Source organism: Cherax quadricarinatus, chromosome 62 (genome assembly GCF_038502225.1).
Source record: "Cherax quadricarinatus isolate ZL_2023a chromosome 62, ASM3850222v1, whole genome shotgun sequence".
In the NCBI taxonomy this organism is placed as follows: domain Eukaryota; kingdom Metazoa; phylum Arthropoda; class Malacostraca; order Decapoda; family Parastacidae; genus Cherax; species Cherax quadricarinatus.
In genome coordinates this window covers 16,765,822-16,784,966 of record NC_091353.1, presented here as the reverse complement: position 1 = coordinate 16,784,966, position 19,145 = coordinate 16,765,822, and the positions used below count along the sequence as shown (strand labels likewise).

The 19,145-nt window shown below is 40.0% G+C and overlaps 1 protein-coding gene across 1 annotated transcript in view; it reads left to right on the top strand.

Annotated features, from left to right (window-relative positions):
- Nelf-A (Negative elongation factor A) overlaps positions 1–19,145 on the top strand; it is a 91,343-nt gene that overhangs the window by 28,548 nt on the left and 43,650 nt on the right. Inside the window, exon 3 of the mRNA XM_053774569.2 lies at positions 6,849–6,993. Within this exon, the coding sequence (XP_053630544.1) occupies positions 6,849–6,993 (145 nt within the window). The remainder of the gene's footprint in view (positions 1–6,848; positions 6,994–19,145) is intronic.

The window sequence follows — 19,145 nt, the reverse complement described above, 5'->3', positions numbered from 1 at the left end:
CCACTATACTTTCATACATTCCCTTCTTTGCCTCCATGTATAACATTTTTTGTCTCCACATATACCATCAATGCACCACTCACCTTTTTTCTGTTATCACTTCTTTGATTAACCTCCTCCTTCATAAATCCATCCGCTGACACATCAACTCCCAAATATCTGAAAACATTCACTTTTTCCATACTCCTCCTCTCCAATTTGATATCCAGTTTTTCTTTATCTAAATCATTTGATACCCTCATCACCTTACTCTTTTCTATGTTCACTTTCAACTTTCTACCTTTACACACACTCCCAAACTTGACCACTAACCTTTGCAATATTTCTTTAGAATCTCTCATAAACACAGTATCATCAGCAACAAGTAACTGTGTCAATTTTCATTTTGTATTTGATTCCCCATAATTTAATCCCACCCCTCTCCCCAACACCCTAGCATTTACTTCTTTTACAACCCCATCTATAAATATATTAGACAACCATGGTGACATTACACATCCCTGTCTAAGACGTACTTTTACCGGGAAGTAGTCTCCCTCTTGTACACACCCTAACCTGAGCCTCACTATCCTCAAAAAAGCTCTTTACAGCATTTAGTAACTTGCCACCTATTCCATATACTTGCAACATCTGCCACATTGCTCCCCTATCCACTCTGTCACATGCCTTTTCTAAATCCATGAATGCAATGAAAACTTCCCTACCTTTATCTAAATACTGTTCACATATATGCTTCAATGTAAACACTTGATCTACACATCCCCTACCCACTCTGAAACCTCCTTCCTCATCCGCAATCCTACATTCTGTCTTACCTCTAATTCTTTCAATAATAACCCTGCCGTACACTTTTCCTGGTATACTCAGTAAACTTGTTCCACTATAATTTTTATAATCTGTTTTGTCCACCTTCCCTTTATATAAAGGAACTATACATGCTCTCTGCCAATCGCTAGGTACCTACCTCACGAACCACTCTAACACTATATTCCCCCCTGCTTTTAACATTTCTGTCATGATCCCGTCAGTTCCAGCTGCTTTACCCAATTTCATTCTACATAATGCCTCACGCACCTCCCCCAACACTCACATCCTGCTCTTCCTCACTCCTAAAAGATGGTATACCTCCATGGCCAATGCAAGAAATTACTACCTCCCTTTCTTCGTCGACATTTAAAAGTTCCTCAAAATATTCCCGCCATCTACCCAATACCTCCATCTCCCCATCTGCTAACTCCCCTACTCATGTTATTGATGATACAAAATACCATACCAACTACCTGATGAATAAAACACCTGTGCCACACATGGGTATCTTTGTTGCTGTAATGTGTCATCATTACAGTAGGCTTCTTCAGTTTAATACAAGCTAATATAGTGCTAGAGACAGTAGTAATAATTTTGTGGTGATTAGTCTCTCAGCCTTGATAGGGAAGTGAGTTTATTTAGGTACAAGTACACATAAGTACACTTATCATGCATAGTTTAACGTGTAAATTACGTAGGATAACCTAAAAAAGAAGTCAGACTTAGTGACTTTTTTCCATTGGGGTCCTTGTAATACCTTATTATCTAAAGCCAAGCAGTAAGTTACAGTAGGAATCAGTAATGGTTATAACCTTAAAAGTTAATACAGCTAAGTAACTCAGCTGTGTGAAAATCAGTAACAATAAAAGGATATAGAATAGGAATAAATAAACTGGGTTATTTACATCAACATTAGAGAAAGGATTAACTTAGAATAATAAGTACATGATTGTTAAATATACAAGAAATCACTCTCTCTTTCTGTAGCTTCATTCATTAGGTACCTTTTAGCTATCTTTCTGAACTGGCTCGTGCTAAGACAGGCTTTGACATGTGCATGTGGTGGTCAGCCTCAGTACCTTAGGCTGAGGAACTGACCCACTTATCAAGGCTGAGGGGTTGATCACCTCAAATTCCTTCTGTTGTCTTCAGTTATATGATCCACGAAATCGTAATGACATGAATGCAAACAAACCATACCATGGGCAGGGATATAACCCGTGATCAGATAGTCATAAAACTCCAGACCTTCCTATGGTATATAAACGTACCTAATTGGTAGAATCTTATTGTAGCTAGCTGGCCCAGTGGCTAACACGTTGGTCTGGAGTTTTATGACTGATTGCAGGTGCTATCCACACCCGTGGTATGGTTTGTTAAGTGATATATTTAACCTGGTCACAGATTGGGTTGTGGGGGGTGTTGATCCCAGAAACCCTATTCAAGTAGCCTCCAGGCATAACCAAAGAAGCCTGCTATGCAGGCAAAGCTTTCTTTTTTGTTAGTAAAGACAGTCAAGTGTTGCACATGTCACTTTCATTTTATGGAATGTTTCTATTTATATGACGGAATCTTTGTGCATTGTACAGTAGGGCCCTGCTTTACGGCGTTTCACCTTACGGTTTTCCACTAATACAGTGATTTTAAATTATGGCCAAAACTTGCTATATGGCTAACTGTCTCTCTAATACAGTGGACCCCCGGTTCACGATGCTATCGGTATCCGATAAATTCGGTATGCGATGCATTATATCGCAAAAAATTTACCTCGGTTCCTGTTAAAAAACCCGGCATACGATTCGTCTGAGACGTGTCCGCATGTGTGCCAGTGTTTACAAGCCAGCCAGTGTGCTTGCATCTAAGGATATATTCGGTACATTCCATATTATCACAGTGTTTTTGGTGCTTGTTTCTGCAAAATAAGTCACCATGGGCCCCAAGAAAGCTTCTAGTGCCAACCCTTCGAGAAAAAGGGTGCTAATGACTATTGAAATGAAGAAAGAGATAATTGCAAAGTACGAAAGTGGAGTGCATGTGTCGGAGCTGGCCAGGTTGTATACAAAACGCCAATCAACCATCTCTACTATAGTGACCAGGAAAACGGCAATCAAGGAAGCTGTTGTTGCAAAAGGTGCAACTGTGATTACAGAACAGCAACCGCAAGTGTTAGAAGATGTTGAGAGACTGTTATTGGTGTGGATAAATGAAAAACAGATAGCAGGAGATAGCATCTCTCAAGCGATCATTTGTGAAAAGGCTAGGCAGTTGCATGATGATTTGGTAAAGAAATTGCCTGCAACTAGTGGTGATGTGAGTGAATTTAAGGCCAGCAAAGGTTGGTTTGAAAGATTTAAGAATCGTAGTGGCATACATAGTGTGATTAGGCATGGTGAGGCTGCCAGTGACTCTCAAGCTGGTCCTAGTGGCATTAAAAGAAGAAGGGAAGTAACCCCGGAAAAGGACTTGTTACCTCAAGTCCTATTGAACGGGGATTCCCCTCCTAAACATTAACAACTTTGACACTCTCCTCTCCTCCCATCCCATCAATCATCACCAGATCTTCATTAAAGGTAAGTGCATGTATTCTATTGTTAGTAGAGTGCTACAAACTGTGCATGTCTTCTTCAGTTTGTGTGCATTAAACTTAATATTTCATGTGGTAAAATTTTTTTTTCATACTTTTGGGTGTCTTGCACGGATTAATTTGATTTCCATTATTTCTTATGGGGAAAATTGATTTGCTTTCTGATATTTTTGGTTTACGATGAGCTCTCAGGAACAAATTAATATCACGAACCGGGGGTCCACTGTACCCCACCTGGTTTGTTTACATTCTCCTTGAGCACATCTCTCTATTATGTTTGGAAACTTTCCAAAATTTCAAGTGTTTTAAAGTTATTGCATATTTTATCTGTACTCTGATAATAATACTTGTGTGTACCTGTACCTATATATACACTGTGATGATGTGCAGGTACACAATAAAATCACTAAGTGTCCCCTTAGTCTTAACGCCATAGAAATACTAATACATGTAGTACATAATAATAATCACTCTTGGGCACATTAAATGACTTATTTTACATTAAAATGATCTAAGAAACACATTACATAGCATACAAACATGCCATGTGTATATGCTATGGAGGTGTGGTAGCTGGGCGGAGGGAAAACATTACGTCTTCTCTGGTCCAGCACCAGAGAAAACGTATTAATCTGCATTTGGCCCAGTCACTCCCCTTAACACTCCGCTTTTGTTTACAATTCTCGGCATGTATTATTCATTACTTCTCCCTTCGTTTACGATGGCATCTAAAGGTAGGTGTTAGAAACGATTAAACTCAGTTAACAAGGTATGCCGATAGTAATAATATGGCTCTGGGCTGCATTAAATATCGTATAGCTATGTAGGTAGGTGCAGCTATGTAGCCAGGCGGACTACATAGCTACATCTACTGGCTACCTACACCTGACTTCATACAAATAAATACTACTCGCCTATCACCTCTCATTCTGCATTAAGACTACACATAAGTTAAGGTAAATCATGAGTATACTGTGTGTATTTTATCTCTCTGGGCTGCTTTAAATATCGTATATTAAGTTTGGGACAGGGAGCCTAGGCTACCTACACCTTACTTCCTACAAATAAGTACTACTCACCTCTCGCCCTACATTAATAAGACTACAAATATTTTAAGGTAAGTAATGAATGTACTGTGTATGTTTTTTACTTTTTATTGTGTTTTTTAATGCTTAGTTCTATTACTAACTTAATACAAGTTAGTGTAAACTTGTCTGGCATTTATATGCATTTATAAGTGGAAAAAATGGTGTTCTGCTTTAAGGCGGTAGCCTGGAACCTAACCTGCTGTATGAGTGGGGCCCTACTGTATATTGAAAGTGTGTTTCTTAAGGTGTTTAAGTTATACTAATGTATTCCCAAAAATGAAAAAAAAAGTAGTCTGAAATTTTTTTAATCTGGTTCAACCATCAGGTGCTTTATATGCAGTCGCTTAGTAGTTGTAGCGAGTATTGTGTTGATACCCTTAATTCCTTGGCGCTCCAAAAGGGTAAGTATGGTAAACACCAATTGGTTTTGAAGAAAATTGGGAAGTTGGCACCTGCAAAGCCCAATAACAAACTGAACCTTCCTGTATAAAAGGAACACCAGTGTTGAAAATGTGAAGCCAGTCAGAAAAGGCATTCTCAGAGTATCACATTGAAACTAGTAATTCCAGTTATTATAAGCTGATTAAATCTGCCAGATTTTCACTAACAGTCCAAAACAAATCTGAATCTTCTTTTGCATTAGATGCACCAACATTGTAAAATTTGAAGCCAATTAGGAGATACACTCACAAATTATTGCATGAACATCACCCAGTTTTTCAAATAAGATTGGCAACTTGGCGCTTACACAGTTCAAACCTTGCTCAGTGTAGAATACATTAGCATTAAAAATTAGCTGATCAAAAGAGGCATTCTTGAGGAATTGGAGCACAGGCCCAATTCCTTGGATGAAAAGCTCCTAACCAGCATCAAGGAACCTCCCTTGAGGGGAATGATAACAAAGGTAAAAAAGTTGGTACGTATTTGAGAAAAATTCCTTGAATCGAGTCTAAATACCTTCCATATCTTCAGGTGCTGTTTGACCTCTACGGGTTTAGCTTTACCCAGGAATGTAATAATACCTCATCATTCCACCACTCATTTCTCTCCTCCTGCACCCACCCTCCTATAACCACAAACTTGGACTGCAAACGATCCCCTCAAGGGAGGTTCCTTGATGCTGGTGAGGGGCACTTGATCTAGGGAATTGGACCTGTGCTCCAATTTCCCAAATTGAGCCTGAATGCCTTCCATCATCCCTCCCATCATAGGTGCTATGTAATGCCTACAGGTTTAGTGTTTCCATGATGTTGATGATAATTTGGCTGCAAACATTAGCATTACATATCATACATACCCTACTTGCCCTCATCATCACTTTCTATTACCCAACCTGGAGAGTATTCCGGGGATCAACGCCCCTGCAGCCCAGTCCACAACCAGGCCTCTCAACCCACCCTAACCTTCCCGTAACCCACTTTTTTTTTTTTTTTTATCCACCATTTACTCATACTTCTCATTAATCATTCTCTTACTGAACTCATTCACTTCTCTTTCAACTGCTGATACCAATTAGCTGCTGCTAAATAATTATGGGATAGAAGTTGTTTTTCTTAAAAGGTGTCTAGATATCTGCCCTTCAACCTATTTTCTGCCCAAACATAGTTTACAAAACTGATTTCATTGCACACTTTATTATCATTTGTATTCTGCAGTAGCAAATGCTGTTCTTACACATGTATTGTTTATTACCAAGATTTTCGAAGTACAGTTTAATCGAAGGTCCCATTTCATAATTTACCATTGGGACTCTTAAAACTTAAATTCTATGCCTTCTACAATATTCACTGTAGCAGTGGGGTTTTCCTCAAAGATTTTCTGTTACTTGATTGTGAATTCCTAAACATTCAAGTAACACCTGATTATCATTGGCCTGACTGGTCAGTGGTCAGAAACCAAGCCACCATGAAGAATGGAGCCTCTTCCACTCCTTGCTCTGATTGACCCATGTGAATTTAGAAAAAAAAAAAAAAACTAAAAAATAAGTAAAGATCTGAATTTTGGTTGATCAGAAATGATAATATTAGAGTATCTACTGTACAGTATACCTGCACATGCCCTAGAATGGGAAAGTGCAGATATTGTAGCAGTGGTACCAGTGTGAGGTATATGCAGATATTGTAGCAGTGGTGCCAGTGTGAGGTACATGCAAATATTGTAGCAGTGGTGCCAGTGTGAGGTACATGCAAATATTGTAGCAGTGGTGCCAGTGTAAGGTACATGCAGATATTGTAGCAGCGGTACCAGTGTGAGGTACATGCAGCTATTGTAGCAGCGGTGCCAGTGTTCCAAGATAATTTGAGGCTTCATAAATGTTTCTATCTCATATTTCTCTAACCTCTCATGTTAATAACCATTATTTTTTGTAGGGAGCCACCAGAAAATCAGAGAATTACCCATGACTTGATCACTGAGCTGCGTAAATTAGTCAAGAAGCACAGTGAGCTGGGATTATTGCCCATGGAGTGCAACTACCTCAACAGAAATGCATTTATGGCTGCTGCAGGTGGTCAGGTATGTACTGTTCTGCAGTAGCACTCAATTTACACTATAACCTGAAGTGGATATGAGAGTTTGTTGCCTATGGATATAACGGTATATAATACTGACAAGTCTATTGGAAAAAGAAAAAATTTAATCACTTGGAATGTATGTGAAGGTAAGTATGAGAGGTTTAGCATCATATCACCTGACTGCTGTGTCAGGTTATATTAACCCTTTCAGAGTCGAGAGGCCCTCTCCCAAACTCATTCTCAGGGTCGAACAATTTTCTGAAAAAAAATAGAATGATATTTCTTATGAAATGATAGAGAATCTTTTTCCGATTGTAATGACACCAAAAGTATGAAATTTGATGGAAACTTACATAATTATGCTCTCATGAAGTTAGTAGTCTCGACGATATTTATGCATCGGCGATGTCGCCCACTTTGAGCCCTATTTTCAGCCAATTCCAATGTTCCAGTCTACTAAAATCATAGCTGTTTCATTAGAACTCCATTTGTTCTATCGATTGAGTACAAGAAACTGCTCATTTACTGATGTTTACCCAATAAAGTGGTCACAAATTGGCTATTTGGCCAATTTCACACAAATTTCAAAAGATGCCAATTTCAAAATAGGGTCCAGAATAAACAAGACAGACATTCCTGGCTCTAAAATAACATTTTATCTCTTCATTAGTCACGTCTCCAGCCCTGTTACATTACTTTTGCTTTCTGTTTTGAATTTTTATTCTCACAAAAAATAGAAGATTTACTGTTATGTATACAACTGCATCATTGTAAAAATGGTATAAATAATATCAGCACACTTGTGAAAGAATATTAGACGCACCAGTTGACTTGTATTGGACACGTGGCATGATTTGTTTACTCTTTAACATTGGCAAAAATTGAACATTTTTGCTACTTTGAGCTCAATTTTAAGGTACTTGTCATCATGAAACCAGTCAAAATTATATCTATTTCTGTAATATATCTTCCGCTCTGTCAAATAAAATGAAGAAAACGAGAATACAACCATAAATACCATAGGAAAATACACTGCAAAGTTGCTGTTTTAAACCAAAAACGCAGTTGGAGTTTTTTTTTTTTCTCATTATTCACTGTGTGCTGCAGGATTTTTTTTTTATACTGCACATACTGACCACGCAGACCCATTCTTTCATATGTAGGCCTACCAGCTTTCTCTCAATAGATTTGAAGGCGCTAGAATTTACTTTTACTAGTACGGCACCAACCCTGGCTCGCAAGCCATACTAGTACGGCACCAACCCTGGCTCGCAAGCCGTACTAGTACGGCACCAACCCTGGCTCGCAAGCCGTACTAGTACGGCACCAACCCTGAAAGGGTTAAGCTCATTGATTATGAATTCTAATATGGCAATGATACTATAATTTTCTGCCTTTTGTGTCACTGTTAGAGCAATAAGAGACTGCACTGACATTAGATGCAAGCAACAGCCACGTGGTAGCCCTTGTGTCCTTACCCATCACAGAACTTGATGATCCACAACATGACAACCTACATATACCACCAGTGACTTCACAATCATATGTGGTCAGTGTGAAAAGTAATGTGTAGGAGAGACAGGCAGGATTTTGTCCACTAGTGCTAACAAACACAAATATGTATACAGCAGGGAGACTCCTGAAACACATTGTGTGGTGTACAGTACTTGATTGGACCAAAGTGCAAATGATCTTCACATCAATATTATTATTAGTATTATAATCAAGGGGGAAGCACTAAACTCTTAGGATTATGCAGCACCTGTGGGGGATGTGGAAGGTATTCATGCTTAATTCAGGGAACTGGAGCACAGATCTAATTCCCTAGATCACCAGCATCAAGGAACCTTCCTTGAGAGGAATGATCTTCACAGAACCTAAACTCTACTGTCACCATTGTTTGCTATAACTAGTAAACCAAGAAGTCGCACATAAAAAATGGAAATTGTAGTATCTCCGCCATGCTGGCACACAACCATCAAACAAACTTCACTCCACCTTAACACTTTTTTTTTACACAAAGGCCTTTTGATTCCATAAGCATAAGTTTTTTCTACCCTTGTGTACATTTAGAGTGACCACGGTTCCAGGACAGCAGTTTTCATTAAACATGTACTATAGTGATTGGATTTATCTTTCTCTACTATTTGATATCTGGTTAGCACTCCCTAGATACTTTTGCTGTTTTCCTGTGTTAAAAGATAATTAAAATAGCCTTGAAATATTTATCAAAGAATTCTTGGAGCTATTGCCATTGTTATTAGACAACAGAATTGTAAAAAGAATCAGTACTGCCTTTTATAAGCATTTTTTTTTTTTTCAACAAGTCGGCCGTCTCCCACCGAGGCAGGGTGACCCAAAAAAGAAAGAAAATCCCCAAAAAGAAAATACTTTCATCATCATTCAACACTTTCACCACACTCGCACATTATCACTGTTTTTGCAGAGGTGCTCAGAATACAACAGTTTAGAAGCATACACATATAAAGATACACAACATATCCCTCCAAACTGCCAATATCCCAAACCCCTCCTTTAAAGTGCAGGCATTGTACTTCCCATTTCCAGGACTCAAGTCCGACTATATGAAAATAACCGGTTTCCCTGAATCCCTTCACTAAATATTACCCTGCTCACACTCCAACAGATCGTCAGGTCCCAAGTACCATTCGTCTCCATTCACTCCTATCTAACACGCTCACGTACGCTTGCTGGAAGTCCAAGCCCCTTGCCCACAAAACCTCCTTTACCCCCTCTCTCCAACCCTTTCGAGGACGACCCCTACCCCGCCTTCCTTCCCCTATAGATTTATATGCTTTCCATGTCATTCTACTTTGATCCATTCTCTCTAAATGACCAAACCACCTCAACAACCCCTCTTCTGCCCTCTGACTAATACTTTTATTAACTCCACACCTTTTCCTAATTTCCACACTCCGAATTTTCTGCATAATATTTACACCACACATTGCCCTTAGACACATGAAAAAGTAGTGTAGAATCATGAAAAGGTAGAAATCAAGAGGAAAGGATTATTAAAGATGGAAATAGTGAAATAAACAATTCTTGAAACTTCACATAGTGTTTGTTGCCTCTTTCCTAGTATTTTCTGATTACCTTCCTTGACTGAAAAAGTACAGTGGACCCCCGGTATTCGATATTAATCCATTCCTGAGAGCTCATCGAATACCGAAAATATCGAAAAGTGAATCAATTTTCCTCATAAGAAATAATGGAAATCAAATTAATCCATGCAAGACACCCAAAGGTATGAAAAAAAATTTTTTTTACCATATGAAATATTAAGTTTAATGCAATAGAATAATTACAGTAACAACAATAACAATAGAATAATTGACACTCACCTTTAATGAAGATCTGGTGGTGATTGATGGGATGGGAGGAGAGGAGAGGTGTTAGTGTTTAGAAGGGGAATCTCCTTCCATTAGGACTTGAGGTAGCAAGTCCTTTTCTGGGGTTACTTAACTTCTTCTTTTAATGCCACTAGGACCAGCTTGAGAGTCACTGGACTTCTGTCGCACAACATATCTGTCCATAGAGGCCTGTACCTCCCGTTCCTTTATGACATTCCTAAAGTGTTTCACAACATTGTCAGTGTAATAGTCACCAGCATGGCTTGCAATAGCTGTGTTAGGGTGATTGTCATCAAAAAAGGTTTGCACTTTAAGCCACATTGCACACATTTCCTTAATCTTTTAAGTAGGCAACTTCTTCAATTTCTCTATCCCCTCATTCGAAGCAGTTTCCTCAGGTCTGGCCTCTTGCTGTTGAAGGTGATCTAGTTAGTTCTGGTTAGTTCTTCATTGTCCTCCTCCACCAACTCTTCCATATCCTCCCCACTAAACTCCAACCCCAAGGACTTCTCCCATGCCACAATGGATTCCTCAACTGGCATAGGCTTCTCAGGGTTAGCTTCAAATCCTTCAAAATCCCTTTTGTCTACACATTCTGGCCACAGTTTTTTCCAAGCAGAGTTCAAGGTCCTTTTAGTCACTCCCTCCCAAGCCTTATCTATAATGTTTACACAATTGAGGATGCTAAAGTGATCTCTCCAAAACTCTCTTAGAGTCAATTGAGTTTCTGAGGTCACTACAAAGCACCTTTCAAACATAGCTTTTGTGTACAGTTTCTTGAAGTTGGAAATGACCTGCTGGTCCATGGGCTGCAGGGGAGGAGTGGTATTAGGAGGCAAAAACTTGACCTTAATGAAGCTCATGTCCCCAGAAAGTCGCTCTGCCAAGTCTGTAGGATGACCAGGGGCATTGTCTAATACCAGGAGGCACTTAAGGTCTAATTTCTTTTCAATTAGGTAATTTTTCACAGTGGGGGCAAATGCATGGTGTAACCAGTCATAGAAAAAGTCCCTAGTGACCCATGCCTTACTGTTTGCCCTCCACAGCACACACAAATTAGCCTTGAGGACATTGTTTTTCCTGAAAACTCTGGGAGTTTCAGAGTGATACACCAATAAAGGCTTCACTTGACAATCACCACTAGCATTGTCACACATCAAAAGAGTAAGCCTGTCTTTCATAGGCTTATGTCTTGGGAGTGCCTTTTCCTCCTGAGTAATGTAGGTCCTGCTTGGCATTTTCTTCCAAAACAGGCCTGTTTCATCACAATTAAACACTTGTTCAGGTTTAAATTCTTCACTGTCTGTGTAATCCTTGAATTCCCTCACATATTTTTCAGCCGCTTTTTGGTCTGAACTGGCAGCTTCACCGTGCCTAATCACACTATGTATACCACTACGATTCTTAAATCTTTCAAACCAACCTTTGCTGGCCTTAAATTCACTCACATCAACACTAGTTGCAGGCAATTTCTTTACCAAATCGTCATGCAACTGCCTAGCCTTTTCACAAATGATTGCTTGAGAGATGCTATCTCCTGCTATCCGTTTTTCGTTTATCCACACCAATAACAGCCTTTCAACATTTTCTAACACTTGCGGTCGCTGTTTCGTAATCACAGTTGCACCTTTTGCAAGAACAACTTCCTTGATTGCCGTTTTCCTGGTCACTGTAGTAGAGATGGTTGATTGGGGTTTACTATACAACCTGACCAGCTCCGACACACGCACTCCACTTTCGTACTTTGCAATTATCTCTTTCTTCATTTCAATAGTCATTAGCACCTTTTTTCTCGAAGGGTTGGCACTAGAAGTTTTCTTGGGGCCCATGGTGACTTATTTTGCAGAAACTAGCACCAAAAACAGTGATAATATGGAATGTACCGAATGTATCCTTAGATGCGCGCACACTGGCTGGCTTGTAAATACTGGCACACACGGGGCAGTTCAGGCCACACGTGGACACGTCTCGTACGAATCGCATCGAATACAAGGTTTTCGATCAGATACCGAGGCAAAATTTTTGCGATAAAATGCATCGAATACTGGATTTATCGAATACAGATGTATGTCTCATCTGCAATTTTAGCTACCATCTGTAACCCCTAGCTTCCTTTCCTTTCATTTTAAATTCCTAGCATATTCCACTTACTACCCCATGACTGACAAAGTACAGTGGACCCTCAACTAACAGCGGCATTAGGTAACGGCAAATTTGTCTAACGGCGCTTTTTGGCGTAAAAAAAATCTACCAACGGCAAAAAACTCTACCAACGACATCCGTCTGGAACGTGTCCATACGCCTGGAGCGCGGCCTGAGCGGACCCAGCCACTCCAAGACTCGGTGTGAGATTGTTTACAAGCTGTTGTGGTTGGTTCCACATGTGCCTGCCATATATTTTGGATTATTCCGGTGTTTTTAGTGCTTGTAACTGCTAAGTAGGCCATCATGGGCCCCAGGAAAGCTTCTAGTGCCAAGCCTGTGTTAAAAAGGGTGAGAATTACGATGGAAATTAAGAAAGAGATAATTGAAAAATACGAGAGTGGAGTGCGTATGTCTGAGTTGGAAAGGCAATACAACAAATCACATTCAACCATCAGTACTATCTTGGCGAACAGAAAGGCAATCGAGGAAGCTGTTGTTGCGAAAGGTTCAAGTATCTTTTTCATAACAGAGACAGCAAATAATTGAAGAGGTAGAGAGACTGTTATTGGTATGGATAAATGAAAAACAATTATCAGGAGATAGTGTTTCTCAGTCTATAAATTGTGAAAAGGCAAGGAAGTTGCATGGTGATCTCGTTAAGAAAATGCCTGAAAATAGTGCTGCTGCTGATGAATTTAAGGCCAGCAAAGGCTGGTTTGAGAGATTTAAGATTTGTAGTGGCATACACAGTGTGGTAAGGCACGGTGAGGCAGCCAGTTCAGACTGGCTGCCTTTAAGGAATACATAGAGACTGAAAACTTAAAACCTTAACAAGTGTTTAGTTGTGACGAAACAGGCCTGTTTTGGAAGAAAATGCCAAACAGGACCTACATTACTCAGGAGGAAAAGGCACTCCCAGGACATAAGCCTATGAAAGACAGGCTGACATTAATGTTGTGTAGTAATGCTAGTGGTGATGTATCACTCTGAGACTCCCAGAGTATCCAGGAAAAACAATATCATCAAGGGTAATTTGTGCTGTTTCTTTTTCTGTCTCATAAACACGCTAGATAACAGGGATATCTTGCTACTCCTACTTACACTTTGGTCACACTTCACAGACACGCACATGCATATATATATACATACATCTAGGTTTTTCTCCTTTTTCTAAATAGCTCTTGTTCTTCTTTATTTCTTCTATTGTCCATGGGGAAGTGGAAAAGAATCTTTCCTCCGTAAGCCATGCGTGTCGTATGAGGCGACTAAAATGCCGGGAGCAATGGGCTAGTAACCCCTTCTCCTGTAGACATTTACTAAAAAAGAGAAGAAGAAAAACATTATCAAACTGGGATGCTTAAATGTACGTGGATGTAGTGCGGATGACAAGAAACAGACGATTGCTGATGTTATGAATGAAAAGAAGTTGGATGTCCTGGCCCTAAGCGAAACAAAGCTGAAGGGGGTAGGGGAGTTTTAGTGGGGGGAAATAAATGGGATTAAATCTGGAGTATCTGAGAGAGTTAGAGCAAAGGAAGGGGTAGCAGTAATGTTAAATGATCAGTTATGGAAGGAGAAAAGAGAATATGAATGTGTAAATTCAAGAATTATGTGGATTAAAGGTTGGATGCGAAAAGTGGGTCATAATAAGCGTGTATGCACCTGGAGAAGAGAGGAATGTAGAGGAGAGAGAGACTTTGGGAGATGTTAAGTGAATGTATAGGAGCCTTTGAACCAAGTAAGAGAGTAATTGTGGTAGGGGACCTGAATGCTAAAGTAGGAGAAACTTTTAGAGAGGGTGTGGTAGGTAAGTTTTGGGTGCCAGGTGTAAATGATAATGGGAGCCCTTTGAACTTTGTATAGAAAGGGGTTTAGTTATAGGTAATACATATTTTAAGAAAAAGAGGATAAATAAGTATACAAGATATGATGTAGGGCAAAATGACAGTAGTTTGTTGGATTATGTATTGGTAGATAAAAGACTGTTGAGTAGACTTCAGGATGTACATGTTTATAGAGGGGCCACAGATATATCAGATCACTTTCTAGTTGTAGCTACACTGAGAGTAAAAGGTAGATGGGATACAAGGAGAATAGAAGCATCAGGGAAGAGAGAGGTGAAGGTTTATAAACTAAAAGAGGAGGCAGTTAGGGTAAGATATAAACAGCTATTGGAGGATAGATGGGCTAATGAGAGCATAGGCAATGGGGTCGAAGAGGTATGGGGTAGGTTTAAAAATGTAGTGTTAGAGTGTTCAGCAGAAGTTTGTGGTTACAGGAAAGTGGGTGCAGGAGGGAAGAGGAGCGATTGGTGGAATGATGATGTAAAGAGAGTAGTAAGGGAGAAAAAGTTAGCATATGAGAAGTTTTTACAAAGTAGAAGTGATGCAAGGAGGGAAGAGTATATGGAGAAAAAGAGAGAAGTTAAGAGAGTGGTGAAGCAATGTAAAAAGAGAGCAAATGAGAGAGTGGGTGAGATGTTATCAACAAATTTTGTTGAAAATAAGAAAAAGTTTTGGAGTGAGATTAACAAGTTAAGAAAGCCTAGAGAACAAATGGATTTGTCAGTTAAAAATAGGAGAGGAGAGTTATTAAATGGAGAGTTAGAGGTATTGGGAAGATGGAGGGAATATTTTGAGGAATTGTTAAATGTTGATGAAGATAGGGAAGCTGTGATTTCGTGTATAGGACAAGGAGGAATAACATCTTGTAGGAGTGAGGAAGAGCCAGTTGTGAGTGTGGGGGAAGTTCGTGAGGCAGTAGGTAAAATGAAAGGGGGTAAGGCAGCCGGGATTGATGGGATAAAGATAGAAATGTTAAAAGCAGGTGGGGATATAGTTTTGGAGTGGTTGGTGCAATTATTTAATAAATGTATGGAAGAGGGTAAGGTACCTAGGGATTGGCAGAGAGCATGCATAGTTCCTTTGTATAAAGGCAAAGGGGATAAAAGAGAGTGCAAAAATTATAGGGGGATAAGTCTGCTGAGTATACCTGGTAAAGTGTATGGTAGAGTTATTATTGAAAGAATTAAGAGTAAGACGGAGAATAGGATAGCAGATGAACAAGGAGGCTTTAGGAAAGGTAGGGGGTGTGTGGACCAGGTGTTTACAGTGAAACTTATAAGTGAACAGTATTTAGATAAGGCTAAAGAGGTCTTTGTGGCATTTATGGATTTGGAAAAGGCGTATGACAGGGTGGATAGGGGGGCAATGTGGCAGATGTTGCAAGTGTATGGTGTAGGAGGTAGGTTACTGAAAGCAGTGAAGAGTTTTTATGAGGATAGTGAGGCTCAAGTTAGAGTATGTAGGAAAGAGGGAAATTATTTCCCAGTAAAAGTAGGCCTTAGACAAGGATGTGTGATGTCACCGTGGTTGTTTAATATATTTATAGATGGGGTTGTAAGAGAAGTAAATGCGAGGGTCTTGGCAAGAGGCGTGGAGTTAAAAGATAAAGAATCACACACAAAGTGGGAGTTGTCACAGCTGCTCTTTGCTGATGACACTGTGCTCTTGGGAGATTCTGAAGAGAAGTTGCAGAGATTGGTGGATGAATTTGGTAGGGTGTGCAAAAGAAGAAAATTAAAGGTGAATACAGGAAAGAGTAAGGTTATGAGGATAACAAAAAGATTAGGTGATGAAAGATTGGATATCAGATTGGAGGGAGAGAGTATGGAGGAGGTGAATGTATTCAGATATTTGGGAGTGGACGTGTCAGCGGATGGGTCTATGAAAGATGAGGTGAATCATAGAATTGATGAGGGGAAAAGAGTGAGTGGTGCACTTAGGAGTCTGTGGAGACAAAGAACTTTGTCCTTGGAGGCAAAGAGGGGAATGTATGAGAGTATAGTTTTACCAACGCTCTTATATGGGTGTGAAGCATGGGTGATGAATGTTGCAGCGAGGAGAAGGCTGGAGGCAGTGGAGATGTCATGTCTGAGAGCAATGTGTGGTGTGAATATAATGCAGAGAATTCGTAGTTTGGAAGTTAGGAGGAGGTGCGGGATTACCAAAACTGTTGTCCAGAGGGCTGAGGAAGGGTTGTTGAGGTGGTTCGGACATGTAGAGAGAATGGAGCGAAACAGAATGACTTCAAGAGTGTATCAGTCTGTAGTGGAAGGAAGGCGGGGTAGGGGTCGGCCTAGGAAAGGTTGGAGAGAGGGGGTAAAGGAGGTTTTGTGTGCGAGGGGCTTGGACTTCCAGCAGGCATGCGTGAGCGTGTTTGATAGGAGTGAATGGAGACAAATGGTTTTTAATACTTGACGTGCTGTTGGAGTGTGAGCAAAGTAACATTTATGAAGGGTTTCAGGGAAACCGGCAGGCCGGACTTGAGTCCTGGAGATGGGAAGTACAGTGCCTGCACTCCGATGGAGGGGTGTTAATGTTGCAGTTTAAAAACTGTAGTGTAAAGCACCCTTCTGGCAAGACAGTGATGGAGTGAATGATGGTGAAAGTTTTTCTTTTTCGGGCCACCCTGCCTTGGTGGGAATCGGCCAGTGTGATAATAAAAAAATAAAAAATAATTTGTGTGTGCTGTGGAGATCAAACAGTAAGGCATGGGTCACTAGGGAATTTTTCTTGGACTGGTTTTATGTTGTGTTTGGCCCCACTCTGACAAAATACCTCCAGGAAAAGAAATTGTCATTCAGGTAATGGTAATGGGCAATGCTCCTGCTCATCCTCACAACTTGCAAGAGGAAATTGCAGGGGAGTTTGGTTTCGTTAAGGTAAAGTTTTTAATACAACTCCTCTCCTCCAGCCCATGGACCAGTAGGTCATTTCAAACTTAAAAAAAACTCTACACAAAAGCAGTGTTTGAAAAGTGCTTTGAAGTGACCTCAGACACTCAGTTGACCCTAAGAGAGTTTTGGAAAGATCACTTCAATATCCTCAGTTGTGTAAACCTTATAGGTAAGGCTTGGGAGGGAGTGACTAAGAGGACCTTGAACTCTGCTTGGAGGAAACTGTGGCCAGAATGTGTAGAAGAGTGGGATTTTGAAGGGTTTGGGGCTAACCCTCAGGAGGCTATGTCAGTAGTGGAAGCTATTTTGTCATTGGGGAAGTCCTTGGGGTTGGAGGTTTGTGGTGAGGATGTGGAAGAGTTGGTGCAGAATGACGAGGAAGAACTAACCACTGAAGACTTGCAAGAGCTTCAGGTGCAACAGCAACAGATCACATCTCAGGAATGTTCTTCAGAGCAGGATGAAGAGAGACTGAGGAAGATGACTTCGTCAAGGATTAAGAAAATGTGTTCAGTGTTTACAAAGGTGCAAACATTTATAGATGAATTTTATCCTGTCACAGAAGTTGCAAGCCGCATTGGCAACATGTACAATGATACTCTTGTGGCCCATTTTAGGGAAATCTTGACCCTTTCGGGGTTTTGGCCGTACTAGTACGGCTTACACGCCAGGGCTTTTGACGTACTAGTACACACAAATTCTTGCGCCCTCAAATCTAGCAAGAGAAAGCTGGTAGGCCTACATATGAATGAATGGGTTTATGTGGTCAGTGTGCACAGTATAAAAAAAATCCTGCAGCACACAGTGCGTAATGAGAAAAAAAAACTTTGACCGTGTTTTTGGTTTAAAACAGCGACTTTGCACTGTATTTTCGTATGGTATTTATGGTTGTATTCTAGTTTTCCTGGTCTTATTTTATAGAATGGAAGACATATTACAGAAATTGAGATGATTTTGATTGATTTCACAATGAAAAGTACCTTGAAATTGAGCTCAAAGTAGCAGAAATGTTCGATTTTTGCCAAAGTTCAAAAGTAAACAATTCATGCCACACGTCCAATACACGTCAACTGGTGAATCTAATATTCTTTCACAAGTGCGCTGGTATTATTTATACCATTTCTACACTAATACAGTAGTCTGCATAACAGTAAATCTTCTATTTTTTGTGAGAATAAAAATTCAAAGTGGAAAGCAAAAGAAATGTAAGAGGGGCATGGGGATGTGACTAATGAACAGAGGAAATGTTATTTTAGTGCCAGGAATGTCTTTCTTGTCTATTCTGAACCCTATTTGGAAATTGGCATCTTTTAAAATTTGTGTGAAATTGGCAAAATTGCTAAATTCTGACCACTTTATTGGATAGTTGAAATCGGTAAATGGGTGGTTTCTTGTACTCATTCGGTAGAAAAAATGGAGTTCTAGCGAAATAGTTATGATTTTTGTCGACTAGTACACTGGAATTGGCCAAAAATAGGGCTCAAAGTGGGCAAAATCGCCGATGCATAAACTTCGTCGAGACCTCTAACTTCGTGAGAGCATAATTCCGTAAGTTTTCTATCAAATTTCATACTTTTGGTGTCATTATGATCGGGAAAAGATTTTCTATCTTTTCACAAGAAAAAATAATTTTTTTTAAATTTTGGTGACCCTGAGAACAAGTCTCTGAGAGGGCCTGTCGATCCTCAAAGGGTTAAGGGCACGTAAGAAACAGAGCTCTCTGGACAGACATTTTGTGCGTCAGGGGTCCAGTGACTCTCAAACTGGTCCTAATGGCATTAAAAAACCAAGAAGGGAGGTAACCCCACCAGAGGACTTGGTACCTGAAGTCTTTATGGAAGGGGATTCCCCTTCCAAACAATAGAAAACCTGAATCTCCCCTGCTGCTGGCACATC